At 52.2% G+C, this 15,460-nt stretch overlaps 1 protein-coding gene across 1 annotated transcript in view; it reads right to left on the reverse strand.

Annotated features, from left to right (window-relative positions):
- Positions 1 to 3,500: 3,500 nt before the first annotated feature.
- Positions 3,501 to 15,460, reverse strand: part of RANBP10 (RAN binding protein 10) — an 83,499-nt gene continuing 71,539 nt past the window's right edge. The window contains exons 6-14 of the mRNA XM_012468186.3: positions 15,048 to 15,232; positions 11,982 to 12,094; positions 10,386 to 10,494; positions 10,128 to 10,276; positions 9,734 to 9,938; positions 8,839 to 8,960; positions 8,116 to 8,261; positions 7,691 to 7,802; positions 3,501 to 6,989 (exon numbers count right to left, since the gene is read on the reverse strand). Of these exons, the coding sequence (XP_012323609.1) occupies positions 6,859 to 6,989; positions 7,691 to 7,802; positions 8,116 to 8,261; positions 8,839 to 8,960; positions 9,734 to 9,938; positions 10,128 to 10,276; positions 10,386 to 10,494; positions 11,982 to 12,094; positions 15,048 to 15,232 (1,272 nt within the window). The 3' untranslated portion in view covers positions 3,501 to 6,858. The remainder of the gene's footprint in view (positions 6,990 to 7,690; positions 7,803 to 8,115; positions 8,262 to 8,838; positions 8,961 to 9,733; positions 9,939 to 10,127; positions 10,277 to 10,385; positions 10,495 to 11,981; positions 12,095 to 15,047; positions 15,233 to 15,460) is intronic.

Here is a 15,460-nt window from a genome sequence, read left to right on the forward strand (position 1 = left end):
CTTGTAAGATTCTACTGAGTGACACAGTCTGCAGTAATGTTAAGTTTGGAAAGTGCAGGGTTAAGCAACACATTTCAACACAGGATTTTGAGGCTTTTTTTTTTTTTTTTTGAGACGGAGTTTTGCTCTTGTTACCCAGGCTGGAGTGCAATGGCGCGATCTCGGCTCACCGCAACCTCCACCTCCTGGGTTCAGGCAATTCTCCTGCCTCAGCCTCCTGAGTAGCTGGGATTACAGGCACGCGCCACCATGCTCAGCTAATTTTTTGTATTTTTAGTAGAGACGGGGTTTCACCATGTTGACCAGGATGGTCTCGATCTCTTGACCTCGTGATCCACCCGCCTTGGCCTCCCAAAGTGTTGGGATTACAGGCGTCAGCCACCACACCCGGCTGGATTTTGAGCTTTTAATTAGCTGGTGGCGATTACGGTGAACATCCATAAGACAGTTTTCCTAAATTACTGGCCCAAAGAAGAACCCTTTTCCTTTGGCAAACCTCCCAATTCCAGTGACTTTTAGCCACTGCATTTCTCTTCTGTTCTGTTATTTTGTGGTACCATTATCCATCCCGTCAGTCCCAACCAAAGTCTACACTTGCCTTGTCTCTTGCTTTTATTTCCCTCACATTCAGTTACTCATCTTGTTGTACCTCCATTTCTCTCCTAAATATTTCTCAAACCTGCCCTCCTTGCAGTCTCCTACCTGAGTTCTTTTATTCCAGTCTGTCTCCAGTACCACCTCCAGGTGGACACCCGCATGATCTACTGTATCCCTCCTCTGCATAAAACCCTGGTGCCTTGGGGGCAGGGAAGGCAGGAGTGGGCCAGTCACACCAGTGAGCATCCTTATGGAGGAAGGATGCTCATATGTACTATGTGTGTCCCTGTGCACCAAGCACTGCTGTGTATCTGTTACAATCCCGTACCTCCACAGGGCAGAAGGATATGTTTTAAGGATGGGGAAACAGTCTTGGAGAGAGGTAGTAAACAGGGCTGTCTGTGCGAGGATTTTGAACACAAGCTCTTGTTCCTCACACAAGAGGCAGGAAGCTAATTTCAGTACCCAGGCTGAGCACCATGGCTCATGCCTGTAATCCCAGTATTTTGGGAGGCCAAGGCAGGAGGATTGCTTGAGCCCAGGACTTTGGGACCAGCCTGGCCAACATGGTAAAAATTCTCTACAAAAAATACAAAAATTAGCCAGGCGTGGTGACACACACCTATAGTCCTAGCTACTCATGAGGCTGAGGCCGGAGGATCGCTTGAGCCTGGGAAGATGAGGTAGCAGTGAGCCATAATCATGCCACCGCACTCCAGCCTGGGAGACAAAGCAAGACTTTGTCTCATAAAACACCCCAAAACCCAAAAACAAGCCCGCAAAAGAGGTACCTCCAGAAAACTTTGTGCAGTATTTGAGGTGAGCATATTTGGAATGTATTCTTTTTTTTTTTTTTTTAATACAGGGCCTTGCTCTGTCACCCAGGCTGGAGTGCAGTGGCATGATCATGGCTCACTGCAACCTGAAATCTCCCAGACTCAAGCAATCCTCCAACCTCAGCCCCCTAAGGAGGTGGGGCCACAGGCACACACCAACATGCCCAACTAAATTTTTTGACTTTTTTTTTTTTTTTGAGACGGAGTTTCGCTCGTTACCCAGGCTGGAGTGCAATGGCGCGATCTCGGCTCACTGCAACCTCTGCCTCCTGTGTTCAAGCAATTCTTCTGCCTCAGCCTCCTGAGTAGCTGAGACTATAGGCGTGTGCCACCATGCCCAGCTAATTTTTGTATTTTTAGTAGAGACGGGGTTTCACCATGTTGACCAGGATGGTCTTGATCTTTTGACCTCGTGATCCACCCGCCTTGGCCTCCCAAAATGCTGGGATTATAGGCGTGAGCCACTGCGCCCGGCCCAATTTTTTGACTTTTTGTAGAGACAGGTGTAGAGGGGAGACCCCATAAGCACCAAGGCAGGAGCAAAAGGCCTCAGCCTATTTCCATATAAATAATGAAGATGAAAGTAACTAGAAATATAACCATAGTAGTTATTAGTTATTCATACGTGAACCTAGGGCGACATTGTGAAATGAATGACACTAAGGCAAGATGCTTTAAGCCCTCTGTCACGCCCACATAAGGGCTGCTGGAGGGCGCCTCGGCTGTGCGGCAGCGCCAGCGCTGTGAAAGCGCCCCATTTAGCCAGTTAGAGAAGGAGATGTCCAAAATGGCTGAGACGTCTCCTTCCTGGGGAAGTTTAGAGAAAACTCTGCTTCTCCAAGCTGTTGTGGTAGGCCTGACGGCTATCAGGCAGGCCTGTAGACACCGGGGGTTAACTGTCTCTGTGATGCTGTGCTTCGGTGGTCACGTTCCATGTCTACTCTCATGTTCTGCTTCTGCACCTGGTTCCTTTTTTCTTAGATAATCAGTAATAGTAATATAAATCTTAATGTTTTAGTTCTTTCTTGATAAGTATGGAAAAAGTGCTGATACATTATGCTCCTTACCTTACTTCAGGTGTGAGAAATTCCTGAGCCTCTACCTGAATGACACGTGATGTGCTTGACCCCATCACTGCCACACCCTATCCACCCTGCCTCCAGTCTCCGACCACCAAGACCACACCCTACCTACCATGTCCCCAGATTTGCAACTCAATAGTAAGTGAGAGCTTGTCCCAGCATTTGCAGCCACTGCTGGTCTCCTCGATTTGGTTAGCAGTGGACCCCTGGGCCCAAACTCTCTTTTCTCTATCTCCATGTCTTGTGCCTTTTATTTCTACAATTTCTCGTCTCTGCACCAACTGGGAGGGACGCACAGAACCCTGTAGGGCTGGACCCTACAGACAGGGTCTCACTATGTTGCCCGGATTGGTCTCAAATTCCTGGGTTCAAGCGATCCTCCTGCTTTGGCCTCCCAAAGTGCTAGGATTACAGGCATGAGCCACTGCACCTGGCCCTGGAATGCATTCTTTTTTTTTTTCAGTGGCGGGGGGATGGAGTTTTGCTCTTGTCACCATGGTGGAGTGCAATGGTGTGATCTTGGCTCACTGCAACCTCTGCCTCTGGGGTTCAAGCAATTCTCCTGCCTCAGCCTCCTGAGTAGCTGGGATTACAGGTGCCCAGCACCACACCTGGCTAATTTTTGTACTTTTAGTAGAGATGGGGTTTCACCATGTTGGCCAGGCTGGTCTCGAACTCCTGAGTTCAAGGGATCCACCTCCCAAAGTGTTGAGATTATAGGAGTGAGCCACTGTGCCCAGGCTCTTTAGTTGAATTTACTACTTTTTCCTTGCCTAAGACGAAAGTCATTTCAAGAGAGAATTGAGGTTTAAGTATCAGTCCTCTCTGGGGTCTTACAAATACACAGTTTCAAGGGTCCTTAAGGAGGCACCCGAGGGCCTGGGCACTTGAGAGGCTGGGAAGGGCCCAAATCATTCAGGACAGGATGTGTCACAGAAGGGATGCCAACCTCAGTAAGACTCAAAACAGAGACTAAACACATGACTGCTCATGGATGTGTATTTTAATAAAAATAATTCTGTCAAAATACAACAGGAGGTTTTTTTTTTCTCTCAAGTACAATTTTAATAGGATGTTTTGTGTTAGAGTTCTCTCTTCACCCTCCCACACCCACAAGTTTCATGCTAATGCCAAGTATCAACTCTCAAGGACAAAGGCAGAACCAGTGTGCACAATGTGGAGGATGTCTGTTTCAGCTGTAGTTACTAATAGAGGAAAACCCGATGCAAAGGGGCAAATGCCTGAGGCAGCCAGAGGCCACAGTCTGGCCACATGTCTGTGTGCACGAGACTGGCGGTATAGTAGGGCTCCACTGCCTGGCTGCCACACAGCGTGCATACCTGAGTTGTGAGCAACCAAAGGAACTTTCAGCTCTGACAGTTCTCTGCCTCATCTTCTTTGTGCTTGCTTAAGGAGTGGGAAGGCGCTGGGTGGCCAGGCAGTCCCCACTTCTGTCTTGTGGTGTCCATGTTTTGATGGCCTGCATCCAGCCACAGACCCATGTGGATGGGGATAGGGGTTCTGGCTTGCTATGAGTGCCCTGCCAGTTTTCACTCTAGAATGAGTGACCCTTTGGTGCCACAAGGACAAAGTGAGTAGGGAAGGCTGCTCCCCAGGGCTGGACAACCAAAGCCAGGTCTTTCTCCTGCCCCCACAGGTCAGGTCCAGCCCTTTACCAGGGCTCTTCCCAGGTACCTTTCCCACTCTAGGCTCCTGGAAGCAGGCTGGTAGGACTGGGTGTGCATAAGGGGCACCTCTGGCTGGCAGGCAGGCCTGGACTATCAGCAAGAGAATGGGCTCAAGCAGCTTGGTTTTGGCCCTCTCCACGGCTTGTGGGGCAAAGGCTTATGTCCCAAAGGTGAGCTGTCCAACTGGGACCGAGAGCCCCTCTGGAGAGGAACAGAGTAAACAACTTGGACTCAGCTGAAACAGTGAGATAAGGCACAGAAAATGGGGAGGTGGCCATGGGTGCTGAGTGCGAGCCAGGCAGACACCCAAACCCATGCAGCACACAGCTGTCCCGAGCCCTCCTGGGTCCTCTCTCAGCCACTCCACAACCTAAGCCCAGGCACCCATCCTCATCCCTGACACACCCCTGAAGGTAGCAGCTGCTCAGATACGGCTGGAGGGCACGCACATCAGCCTAACCCATCATGGGACTTACCTGCCATTCAGTTTCAGGACTAAATAAACAGTGTTGCCCAACTCACAGGGATAAGGGATAGTCCTGGCTCTGCTATTAATTTGCTGTGTGACTTGAGCCAAGTCACTTAATCTCTTGGGCCTGTTTCGTTATCTGTAGCAGGAGAGGAATAGGGGAGATGTTCACTGAACCCCATTCCAGCTGCAAAAGCCTGTGGTTTTAATTCCCAATCCTGCTAGACTGTGATGTTTCTAACCTCTGGGTTTGGGAGCTAGGTAGCCCCAGGCTGGCACAGGAGATCAATTTCCTTTACAGACAGGACAACGTCTCCTAACAGACCATGGTTTATGGGCTGCCACCCCCAACGACCAAGGAAAAGCAGCAGCTATAGGATCATCTCCCAAGGCAGAATTCTGAGAGCACAGGGCCAGGGCCCTGGCCCCATCACCAGCAGTTGGTCCAATTCAATCATTTTTCTTGTTGCCCAACTGTGGGCCTAGTGAGGCCTGGTGAGCAATGAGTATCTCAAGCCACACCAACCATTCCATGTCCACCAATATGGAGCAGGAGCTTGCACAGCCCAGATTCAGGCAGGGACTGAAAGTTCAACTTCTGGCTTTGCCATGGCTGACCCTACTCTTTGCATGGGTGGCTTGTGCACTTCCCTCACTGTGAAGCACATATGGAAATTTCAGCCCATCCTGGTGCTTCTCTGCATAGGCTTCTTCCCTTTCCTCTTCCAGGGCAGCCAGTCCTCTCCACAGATGGGCCACCCAAGTCCTGGCAGCCATCTTAGCCCTTCCTTTCCTGATTCCCCAATGGTAGCGGGACCATTTTTACTCCACCAGCTGTGAGGATCTATTTGAAACAGCTGGCGGGACATCTGTAAAGCTGATGGAGTCCCATCTCTGGCCCGCAAATACTCCCAACAGTCTCTCCTAAGAGTGGCTGGGGCCCAGCTGCAGGGAGCTGTCTGGCACAGTGGCAGTGAAGTCTGGCCTAGGGGACCAAGGATTCTATTCACTCCCTGGAGTAGCAGCCCAAGAACCTGCCTTCACAAGGTACTGGTTTCTCAACAGAAAGCATTCATTCTTTCAGAGCTGTGCAGAGATGGTGAAGATCCAGGCAGGAAGAAAGCAGCCCTGATACTCAAGGGTCTCTGTCCTGGGAATGGAGTCTTCTTTCTGGCAGCCTGACACACAGAAGCTTTCGGGTTGAAGGCAGGTAGTTTCCAGGCAATCAATTTAGAGTAAATGTATTATTTGGCCATCTTAATGATAAGGGAAGGTAGAGTATTGAAAAGGGAGGAAAGGGGAGCAAGGCAGACGGTGGGAGGTGGGGTAGAGTGGTAGACAGTGTGCTGGCCAAGGACCCTCTAGCTCTGCTGTATGGCCCTGGGCCAAGTTATCACTTCCATGGACACTTGGCCCTATAGTTCTCTGCTCTGTCCAGGTCTCAGGGGCCTAGGAACCCACAGCTCTTGGGGTGCTATAAACCAACCTGACCATGCCCACTAAATGGCCCACCAAACCCTATTTGGGTTCCCTAGGCTGTAGCTCGGCCTGTAGCTCAAAAAACGGGGAGCAAAAAAATAAATCACTTGGCTGTGGTGACAGAGATAATTCTTTTTTAATGAGTTGGACTCAAAACATGGTGCCTGGACAGCCTCACCCAAGAGGTGCTGGACCACTAATGCTACGATAAATACTGTCTTTTTAATATATATATTCATATATATATATATATATATATATATATAATCTCATTTGTTTTTTACTTAGGAAAATAATAAGCTATCACCAACTTGGATAGGCTTCATCACTAAATTAGCAGAAACCAGCTCAGCACAAACTCTCCAGAGATAAATACTGGTGGCTCAGTCAGGAGAAAAAATTTAAAAACCCCAACCCCTCCTCAAAACAACCCCCCCCTTTCAAAATAGAAGGCGCTACATGAGAGTAACCAGCCAATACTGTGTCATAGGCCGCTGCATGTGAAGGGGAGAGAGAGACTGAGGGGGGTGGTGGGCAGAGAAGGGAAGGAAGGAAGGAAGGAAGGAGAGGCAGAGGGGAAAGGCCAGGCAGGAGGAGTGGACTCTACCCACAGCTTCCGAGTCCCTGCACCAGGTGCCTATGGAGGGCAGGGCAGCTCCAGCCCTGGGGCCAGCGGAGGGCCAGCCAGAGCCAGCCAGCATGGTCAGCTAGTGCAAGTAGTCGTCGACTCTGGCAAAGGAGCAAGATCCCAGGCCTGCTCGGGCCATGAGCCGGAGACACTCAGATGCCTGGCCCAGAGCGAGCATCAGAGGGGGCTGCTTTGGCAGGTTTTGGGACTCTGTGGAGGAAAGACAAGGCCTGGTCACCACTCTGTCCAGGTCAAAGTTCCCTTGGGGGTGGAAAGAGGGGGCCGTGGACAGATTCTCTTGGAACAGAGTGTTCAGTACCTCTGTGTAAGTGTGTCCCAGCCACCAGGCTATGGCCCTGAAGTCATGCCAGGAATTTGAGGACCTTAGCTCTACACTGGCCTAGGACCCATCATGAACTCAGTGGAGCAGAAGGAAGTCAGGGTTTAGGTTCAACCATGGAGCCCACAAGTCCTATGAGTCACCAGAGAGGGCCTGTGTAGAGCTTGCTGCCCCAATATGGACAAACATCAGCTCTTTCTGGGGCCAACTGGGGCAGGGCCAGCTTGCTTTTGGTAGATCCACTCACCTAGGCCAGGTGTGGTGGCTCATACCTGTAATCCCAATACTTTAGGAGGCTCAGGCGGGTGGATTACCTGAGGCCAGGAGTTTGAGACCAACCTGGCCAACATGGCAAAACCTCATCTCTACTAAAAATACAGCAATTAGCCAGGCATGGTGGCACACATCTTAGTCCCAGCTACTTGGGAGGCTGAGACACGAGAATGACTTAAACCCAGAAGGCGGAGGTGGAGATTGTGGTGAGCCAAGATTGTGCCACTGTACTCCAGCCTGGGCTACAGAGCAGACTCTGTCTTTTAATAATAATAATAAAATAAATAGATTCACTCACCTAAAATGGCGCTGTTGAGGGCAGCACACACAGGTTCCCTCTGGATGGGGTCAAGCTGCTGGCCAACTGGGCAGCTCCAGGGGTCTGAGTATGCCAGCAGGCTGAAGGCATCCTAAGGGACAGGGCATTCTTGAGAGGACTGTGGCACACACTATAGCCTGCCCTGCTCCCCGTGGCTCCAGAGGGAGACAGGGCCCTGCATGGTGCCCAGCCTGGAATGTAGGGTGTAGGTTCGGGCAGGCTCTACTCTCCCCAGAACCTGGGTGTGGAGGGCGCATGTCTAGTGGGCCCTGATGCCCCACTTCCCTCTGCAGACCTGGCTGGAGCCCACTCTTTCCTGCTGCCCCCTTGACTCTCCCAGAGCCACCCTGCCCTACTACCAAATGGAGGGGCCTGCTCTGCATGAGGCCCAGTTCATCCTGTACCTGCAGCATCTCTGTGTGGGCCAAATTCTTGCCATACTCCCGGCCCAACTGCTCACTCAATGCCTGCAACTCGCGGCCAAACAGAATGATCCTTTCTGTGGCAGCCTGGTTGCCCCCGCAGAGCTGCCGCCGAGGATGCCCGTCATCTGCATCCAGAACCCAGTGAAGAACACATTAGGAGGGGTGAGGAGGGAAGGGCAGGACTGGGGTGGGGCAGGAAGGACCCCAGGTGGGCTGCAGCTTCTGCCAGAGGCAGGCAGGGCTAGGAGGAACAGGTGGGACAGCTACAGTCAAGGTGTTCTTCTCTTAGTCCACTTGGTGCAGTCTACGGGTCAGGGATGACTTTGAAGCTGTCCCTCTTCTTCAAACATTGATGTGGTCTTGGCACAGGCCATGGCCTTCTTACATTTGGAGCCACCTCAAGGACCCACCCACAATTGACTAAGGAGGCAGTAGACCAGGTCTGGCTGGAGCTTCTCAAGATGCCAAAGCCTGCCTACCCCAGCACCCTCTCAGGGGAAGAGGGCACCCAGACTGCACACTGCCGTCTCAGAGAATATCACACCAGGCTTGGCACCCAGACTACACACTGCCCTCTCAGAGAATATCACACCAGGCTTGGCACCCAGACTGCACACTGCCCTCTCAGAGAATATCATACCAGGCTCGGCACCCAGACTGCACATTGCCCTCAGAGATATCACACCAGATTGTGGTTCTCACCCATGCTGGACTCATCCGTCTGCAGGTCCTCATGCTTGTAGGCACCATTAACAATGCGTGTGGACATGCTTCCTAGCACACCGTTGGGGTAGTGCTCTGCCTCCATCTCCATCTCACTGTCACTGTGGGGAAGGGTTGAGGTGGGAGTTGGCCCAGGGGGTGTGGTTGGAGCAGCCTGGTTGGGCCTCCTTTCAAGCTCTAGCCATGAGTGCTGTGGGTAAACCAAGGACCCCCCCAGGAGCATGAAAGGACAGCTGAAGCTTCCAAGTCTTCAGCACTTGGTCCCTAATGTGACATCAGCTATCCTCAAAGGCCTGTCACCTGATTCCCACCCTTGTCCCAGTGCTGCCTCTGTGATTCTCCCCTCCCTGGTCCTCCTCTGAGTTCACATACCTCTTCTACATATCCCCCATCCTAATGACTGGAACCCATGGCCCCCATGGGCATCTCTGTGACCTTGGTTAGGAGTCAAACCCAGGTTAGTCTTGAGGCATACCTGGGGATGCCGAGAGCCACTCAGACCTCTAGCCTGCAGCTTAGCTTCCCCTGCTTGTCCAACCTGGCTGTCTACAGAGCCAGACCATGGAAAGCTCCTTCATCATGGACCCTGAGGGTTCTCACAGGCCCAGCCTCTTTGGAGGAGACCACATCCATCCTCAGCCTGGCATCATTGGAGCCTCTGGAGAAACCCAAGGCCAAGGAAAGTGCAGCTAAATCATGGGGAGGGCCAGAAGCCAGAGCTGATGTCTGGCCTGGTGGGCCAAAAGTTAGGACTCCAGGCACAGACCTGAAATGGAGGCCGAGGGTGAAGGGCAGAGCACTCAAAGGACAGACTGCAGTGGGCCCAGGTGGCATAGGGCAGAAGGCAGAGAAGGAAGCAGAGCAAGGCAGGCACCTGGTCTCCTGGTTACTGGTACTGCTGTGGGGCTGGGACTTGGTGGAGTCTGTTGAGTTGGACTCGGAGTAATTGACGGAGGATGGGGAAGAGGAGGACGAGGAGGAGGAGGACGAGGATGAGGAGCTGGGTGCAGGATATTTACTGTGGTTCTGTTTGCTCTTGGTGGATGCGACGCCATTGCTACAGCTGGGACTATCTGCTCCTGGAAGCCAGGGGGACAGTCAGAAGAGGAGGGGCAGCTTGCCATCAAGCAGAGCCCCAAGAATAACCACAGTGGTCCCATTTCCCTTCTCCCAAATCCAGCAGTGAGGCCTGAGCCCAGCCCAGCGAAGGGTATGTGGTGTGGCCTCTCTCCACACTTCTTCCCAGAGCCCTCTGGAGAGTGGCTGACCTGTGTTGTGCATGTGGGAACTACTGGGGCCATGTCGGGGGCTGAGGCTGGGGGAGCCAGGGTAGCTGTCCTGGGACTTGGGGCTTCGGGAGCTCAAGCTGCGAACCTCACTGTCCGTCCCATTCACCATCTCCACAAACTGCCGGCACCTGCGGAGGGAGCAGAGCAACAGTGCTCTGGTTGTGGTCCAGGCTGATGTTCCCACCACTAGTTGAGGTGGGCTGGACTCTGGGGGAGCTGGGGGTGCCCAAGACTTACTTGAGCATGAAGAGGAGGTTGGGGTTGTGCTCCAGCAGCCCTGGGTAGAAGTGCTGGGTGGTCTCAATGGCCTCGCCCACACGACCCTCCAGCACCAGCTTCTGGATTTCTGCAGGGAGCAAAAACACAGCAGTGAGTGAGGGCTACAGGCCTCCCCCATAGCCACACACCTGGGATGCTGCTAGCCTCAGAGCAGGGGCAGGCCATGATTAGATAAGCTGGCTCAGAGTGCCTTGCCAACCTGAGATGCTCAGAGGAGAGGAGGCTGGAGAAAGAACCTGGCTGCCTGGCCCAGCAGATCCTAGTTTCTGCCAAGCATCAGACAGTCCTCAAGAATACAGGGAAGATGGAGGGGAGACTCTCAGCCCAAAGGCAGGAGGGTCAATGTGGAGGCTTGTTCCTGAGGGGCACAGGGTACCACCAGGGACCTGGGGGCAGGGGGGGGCCCCAGCTGGGGCTGCATGATCTGAGGATGGGCACCCAGGCAGCTTGGTGGCCTGAGGGGCTCCTCTTCAGACAGACTCCTCTCTTTCCAGGCCTCACAGGGGAATGGCAATGGAATCACACTGGTTTCTGATCAGAGCTGTGCCTGGCGGTCTTCAGGGGCTGCAGCATGCCCCCTGCTGGGAGAGGAGGCCATCCTCCTCATGTTGGCACCTTGGACGTTGACACCTCTCAGGCCATCAGTATCTTGCTGCTGCCTTTTCGCTCTTGCCATGGGACCTGGTACATCTTGCTGGGAGCAACTTCAGGGTCTGAGGCTTTCATTCATAGATCCCAAGTCTGGGATCCCTTTCCGTCTGTCTGGCTGAGCATAGCTTCTCTGGGAGACAGACACATGCACATACACAAGAGACAACAGGCTCGGAGAGGCGCAGGTAGGCACTCACAGACACATATACACACACACACTTGCCCTTGCTCTCCTTTTCTCCTCCTATCTCCTCACTGGGCTCTCTTTCCTCTTTTCCAACTCCCTTCCTTCCATGAAAGAGCCTCCAGACACACAGCATCCAGGCCAGCATCAACACTGGGAGAGCTCTGGCCAGGGGAGGACTCTAGGTTGTCTGCAAAGGACAGGCCCAGAGGTGAGGAGCAGAGAGAAGTGCTCCCACAGCAGCCACTGAGCACTGGCTTCACTCTGTCTGACCACTTCCATCCCCTCTCTGGCTAGGAATAAGCAGAACTACTAAGGCTAAGTAAATGGTGAGAAAACCAGAGCGTTTGTCTGGTAAGAGGCAAACGATCTTTCTGAAAGACCATGAACAGGAGGCTAAAAGGAATCCAAGATTCAGAGGGAAGGAAATAAGCAGAGAGGAAATGGAAGAATGGAACCAGCCACGCCAGGGCCCGGCCTGCACCTGGCCTTCAGAATATGCATTAGGGAGGCTGCCCTGAGACATCTCCATCCTGCCAACTGTCCATCTGAGCAGTGCCATCTTGAAGGTGGGACAGGAACATGGCCTGGGGCTGCAGACTGGCAGTGAGGACCAGAGATGAATGGACTCCTGACAGGTTAACCAGGGTTGGTATGAGCCAGAGAGTAGTGTTAGGGACAGGTGAGGAAAGGAAAGGGGAAAGTAGAATAAACCTTACTTTGTCTGTTCTTTATGGATGCCTGTTCTTCCTGAATCGGGGTTTCAGTCATTCGAGCAAAAGCCGTGGCTGTGGCACAATACCCATGATGCACGAGGTAAGATGAGACCATGCTAGAAGAAAGGAAGAGCTCCAGGTGACACTCAAGAACTGCACTTCTCACTGACCACCCAATGGACAGACTACCTCCCCCAGAGGTCTCCCTAAACACATCCTGGAGGTGTAACCTCCACAGAATGAGAATAAAAGGGCTGAAATAATATGAAAACTTCCCCCAAAGTGCCCCATGCTCATCAAGTCAGGCTGCGGAGCGGCTGGTCATGTCTGTGCCCACAGTTCAGAGGAGTGGCTGCAGTTTCTCTGACACATGCTGCCCACAGGTAAGCAAATACGATAACAGAAGTACACACACGGGCACACTCCATCTCCTCGCAGGTGGCTGCCTCCTTGGGAACTGCAGCAAGCCTATGAGGCCAATGGTCTCACTGACAGCTTCCGGAAACTGCAGCTAGCCAGGTAATCTGGCAGCTTCCCAGACAGGATGCATGCGGCATACACACCTTCTACAGAGACAGGAGCCCCTTTGCAGGCTGCCCCATGCACTGGTGGAAACGTTTCAGCCCCCCAGGTGAACCTGCCCTCAGCAGTTCTAGCTCTAGTGAGTGAGTGATGGGAAGCTAACTCACAACCCAGAGTTACACCATGATATGCCACAAATCAGAGGCCCAAAAGCCAAGAGATCAGGCTGATTTTGCCAGGCAGAGACAGGCAGCAGCAGGGCCAACAGGAACACATGTCATTGGGAAATGGTCCGGAGAAATCTGACTCCCAGTGGCCATTTAACCCCAGCAGAAGCTGGCTGAACAGTGGTGCATGTGTGTACGTGTATACATACGTGTAGAGCAGAGGCTGAACCCTCAAATCTGATGTGTACAAAAGTGAATACCTTGGTGTGTCCATGTCTGTCATTACTATTAACTATAAACACAAATGTCTGAAGGGCTGTCAGGTGGAAGGCACAGAAGTTTGGGTGTGTGTTTCCTCAGGCTTTAAGGGGCAAATGAGATAATATATATAAAGTGCTTGGCAGGAAGAAGTCCATAAATAAAACTTATTATGAAAAGATATATTACATAATATTGTAAGTAATAATTATCAGCTGGGCATGATGGCTCATGCCTGTCATCCCAGAACTTTGGGAGGACAAGGCAGAAGGATCACTTGAAGCCAGGAGTTCGAGATCACCCTGGCCAACATCGTAAGATCTCATCTCTACTTTAAAAATAATTATTGCCTGGGTGTGGTGGCTCACGTCTGTAATCTCAATACTTTGGGAGGCTGAAGCAGGCAAATCACTTGAGCCCAGGATGAGAGCAGCCTGGGCAACATGGCGAAACCCTGTCCCTACAAAAAATACAAAAAATTAGCCACGCATGGTGGTGCATGCCTACAGTCCCAGCTACTCGGGAGACTGAGTTAGGAGGACTGCTTGAGCCCATGAGGTTGATGCAGCAGTGATCCATGACTGTGTCACTGCACTCCAGCCTGGGCAATAGAGTGAAATCCTGACTCAGAAAAAAAGTAATTATTATTATTACACCATATTATTATTATAAACACAAAGGTAAATATAAAATATTATTTATCTATAAGAGGGTTAACTACACAAGTAAAAGAGAGGAAATTACCTGACCTTCCACTAGAGGAAGGCAGCCAAAAGGCTTGTGACAAATTTGTCTCTGAGATAACATAGCCATTATCAATATTCACTAAATGAAGTTATGTAAAACCATAGTACACAAATTATATCCAGGTCTTGGCAAATGCTACACATTATACAAATATAAACACATACAAGCACATGGATACACACATGTAAACAAAAACACTCATGTGCTATGCCAGACATGGTAGCACATGCCTATGATGCCAGCTACTCAGGAAGCTGAGGTGGGAAGATCACTTGAGCCCAGGAGTCCAACCTGGGCAACATAGTGTGACCCCAATCTCAATATTTTTTTAAAAACCCCAAAACAAAAACACATCCATGTGCTGAGCCTAGGCCCTGAAAACAGAGTATCAGTTCCTCCCCTACACAGACTTGGCAGCTTCACTCCTCTCCTTGCCCATCCCAGCAAGCCTGCTATGGGAGTGGTGCTGTCCTGGCCATCCAAGGAAGTCCTTGTCATCTGCTCTGGAGTGCTGGGAACAAAAGGCAGCAATGCTGTTCTTCCTGGGGAAGGTCTGGCCACCTAGCCCCTGCTTCAGCCCACCCTTGGGGCCTGCCTCAAGAGACAAAGGCTGCAGACAGAACCCAGTGTGCCCCCCAACCCCACCCAAGGGGACCCTAGCACCCTGGTGCCTTTGCAGGGCAATGACCAGAGGTAGCAGAAGCCCAGCCCTTCCCCATGCCCATCTGCCCATCCTTGGGAGCCAAGCTAACACCCACCTCCTAGCAGAGTGGGTACTGGTCACTGCCTCACTCAGGCTTGCAGATGGCAAGTGGAAGAGAGACCCAAAGCTGGCCTCCCTTGGGAGTCTCAGCAACACTGGTTTGCAGGACAGTCTGGGAATTAATCAGCCAAGGAGCTAGCTCAGCTGGTCCTAGGGAGGACTCCCTCCCCTCCACCACTGCTATAGACGAATGAGACTCAGTTGAATGCTGGGCCCTGTGAGGTGGCCTCAGGCCAGAGTCACGGCATGATGGATACTCCCTATGGTAGAAAAGGGTCCACAGAGGAAGAGACCACAGGGCATCCTCTGCAAAATCCTCTGCAAAATGACCTGGGGAAGGAAAACAGCCCTGCTGGTGATCTTATATACAGGAGCCTCCAATCTGGCTGAGGGGCAAAGGTTTAATTAGGAGAAGCCTGGAGAACTCAGCGGAAGCTGTCCATCCAACAAGAGGGAAACAGGAGAGCTGCAGGTTGAATCGCCCTGGGAATGCTTCCCAGACAGGATCCACCAGCTGGAATTTCTAAGGACAGCTTGTAGCACTACAGGGGCCTAGAGTGGAGAGGGCTGGGGTGGGGTGGGAGTGGGTAAGGGCGGGAGCAGGGCACTCACTTCTGCAGTACTGCCTGCCACTCGCCAAGCCGGGCACTGATGGGGAAGCAGTGGACCGTGCCCTGGACCTTGGCACGCCACTCCCGCATGTAGTCCTCAATGTCAAACAGGAAGGGCTGCTGCCCAAAGTTGGCGTCCACAATCTCCCCAGGTGTCTGCAGGCCTACGGTGGGGTAGAGGTTGGCCTGAGGAGGAGAATGAAATGTCAGTCAGGCCCTGAGGGCAGCGGGGGTGGCGAGGCCTCACCTCGCCTCCACGGCTGCTGCTGGCCCATGCTCGGGCTGGGAGAGTTGCAGCAAGGCTGGAGGAGGCAGGGCAGAGCCACCTTCTGCCTACCTCCCTAGCAGACACACTATGCCCCAAAGCTTGAGGGGAGAAAGCAAAAGAAAAGCAAGCAAGGCACAACATGGAGA

Source organism: Aotus nancymaae, unplaced genomic scaffold (genome assembly GCF_030222135.1).
Source record: "Aotus nancymaae isolate 86718 unplaced genomic scaffold, 86718_ANA_hifiasm-v0.15.2.pri h1tg000030l, whole genome shotgun sequence".
In the NCBI taxonomy this organism is placed as follows: domain Eukaryota; kingdom Metazoa; phylum Chordata; class Mammalia; order Primates; family Aotidae; genus Aotus; species Aotus nancymaae.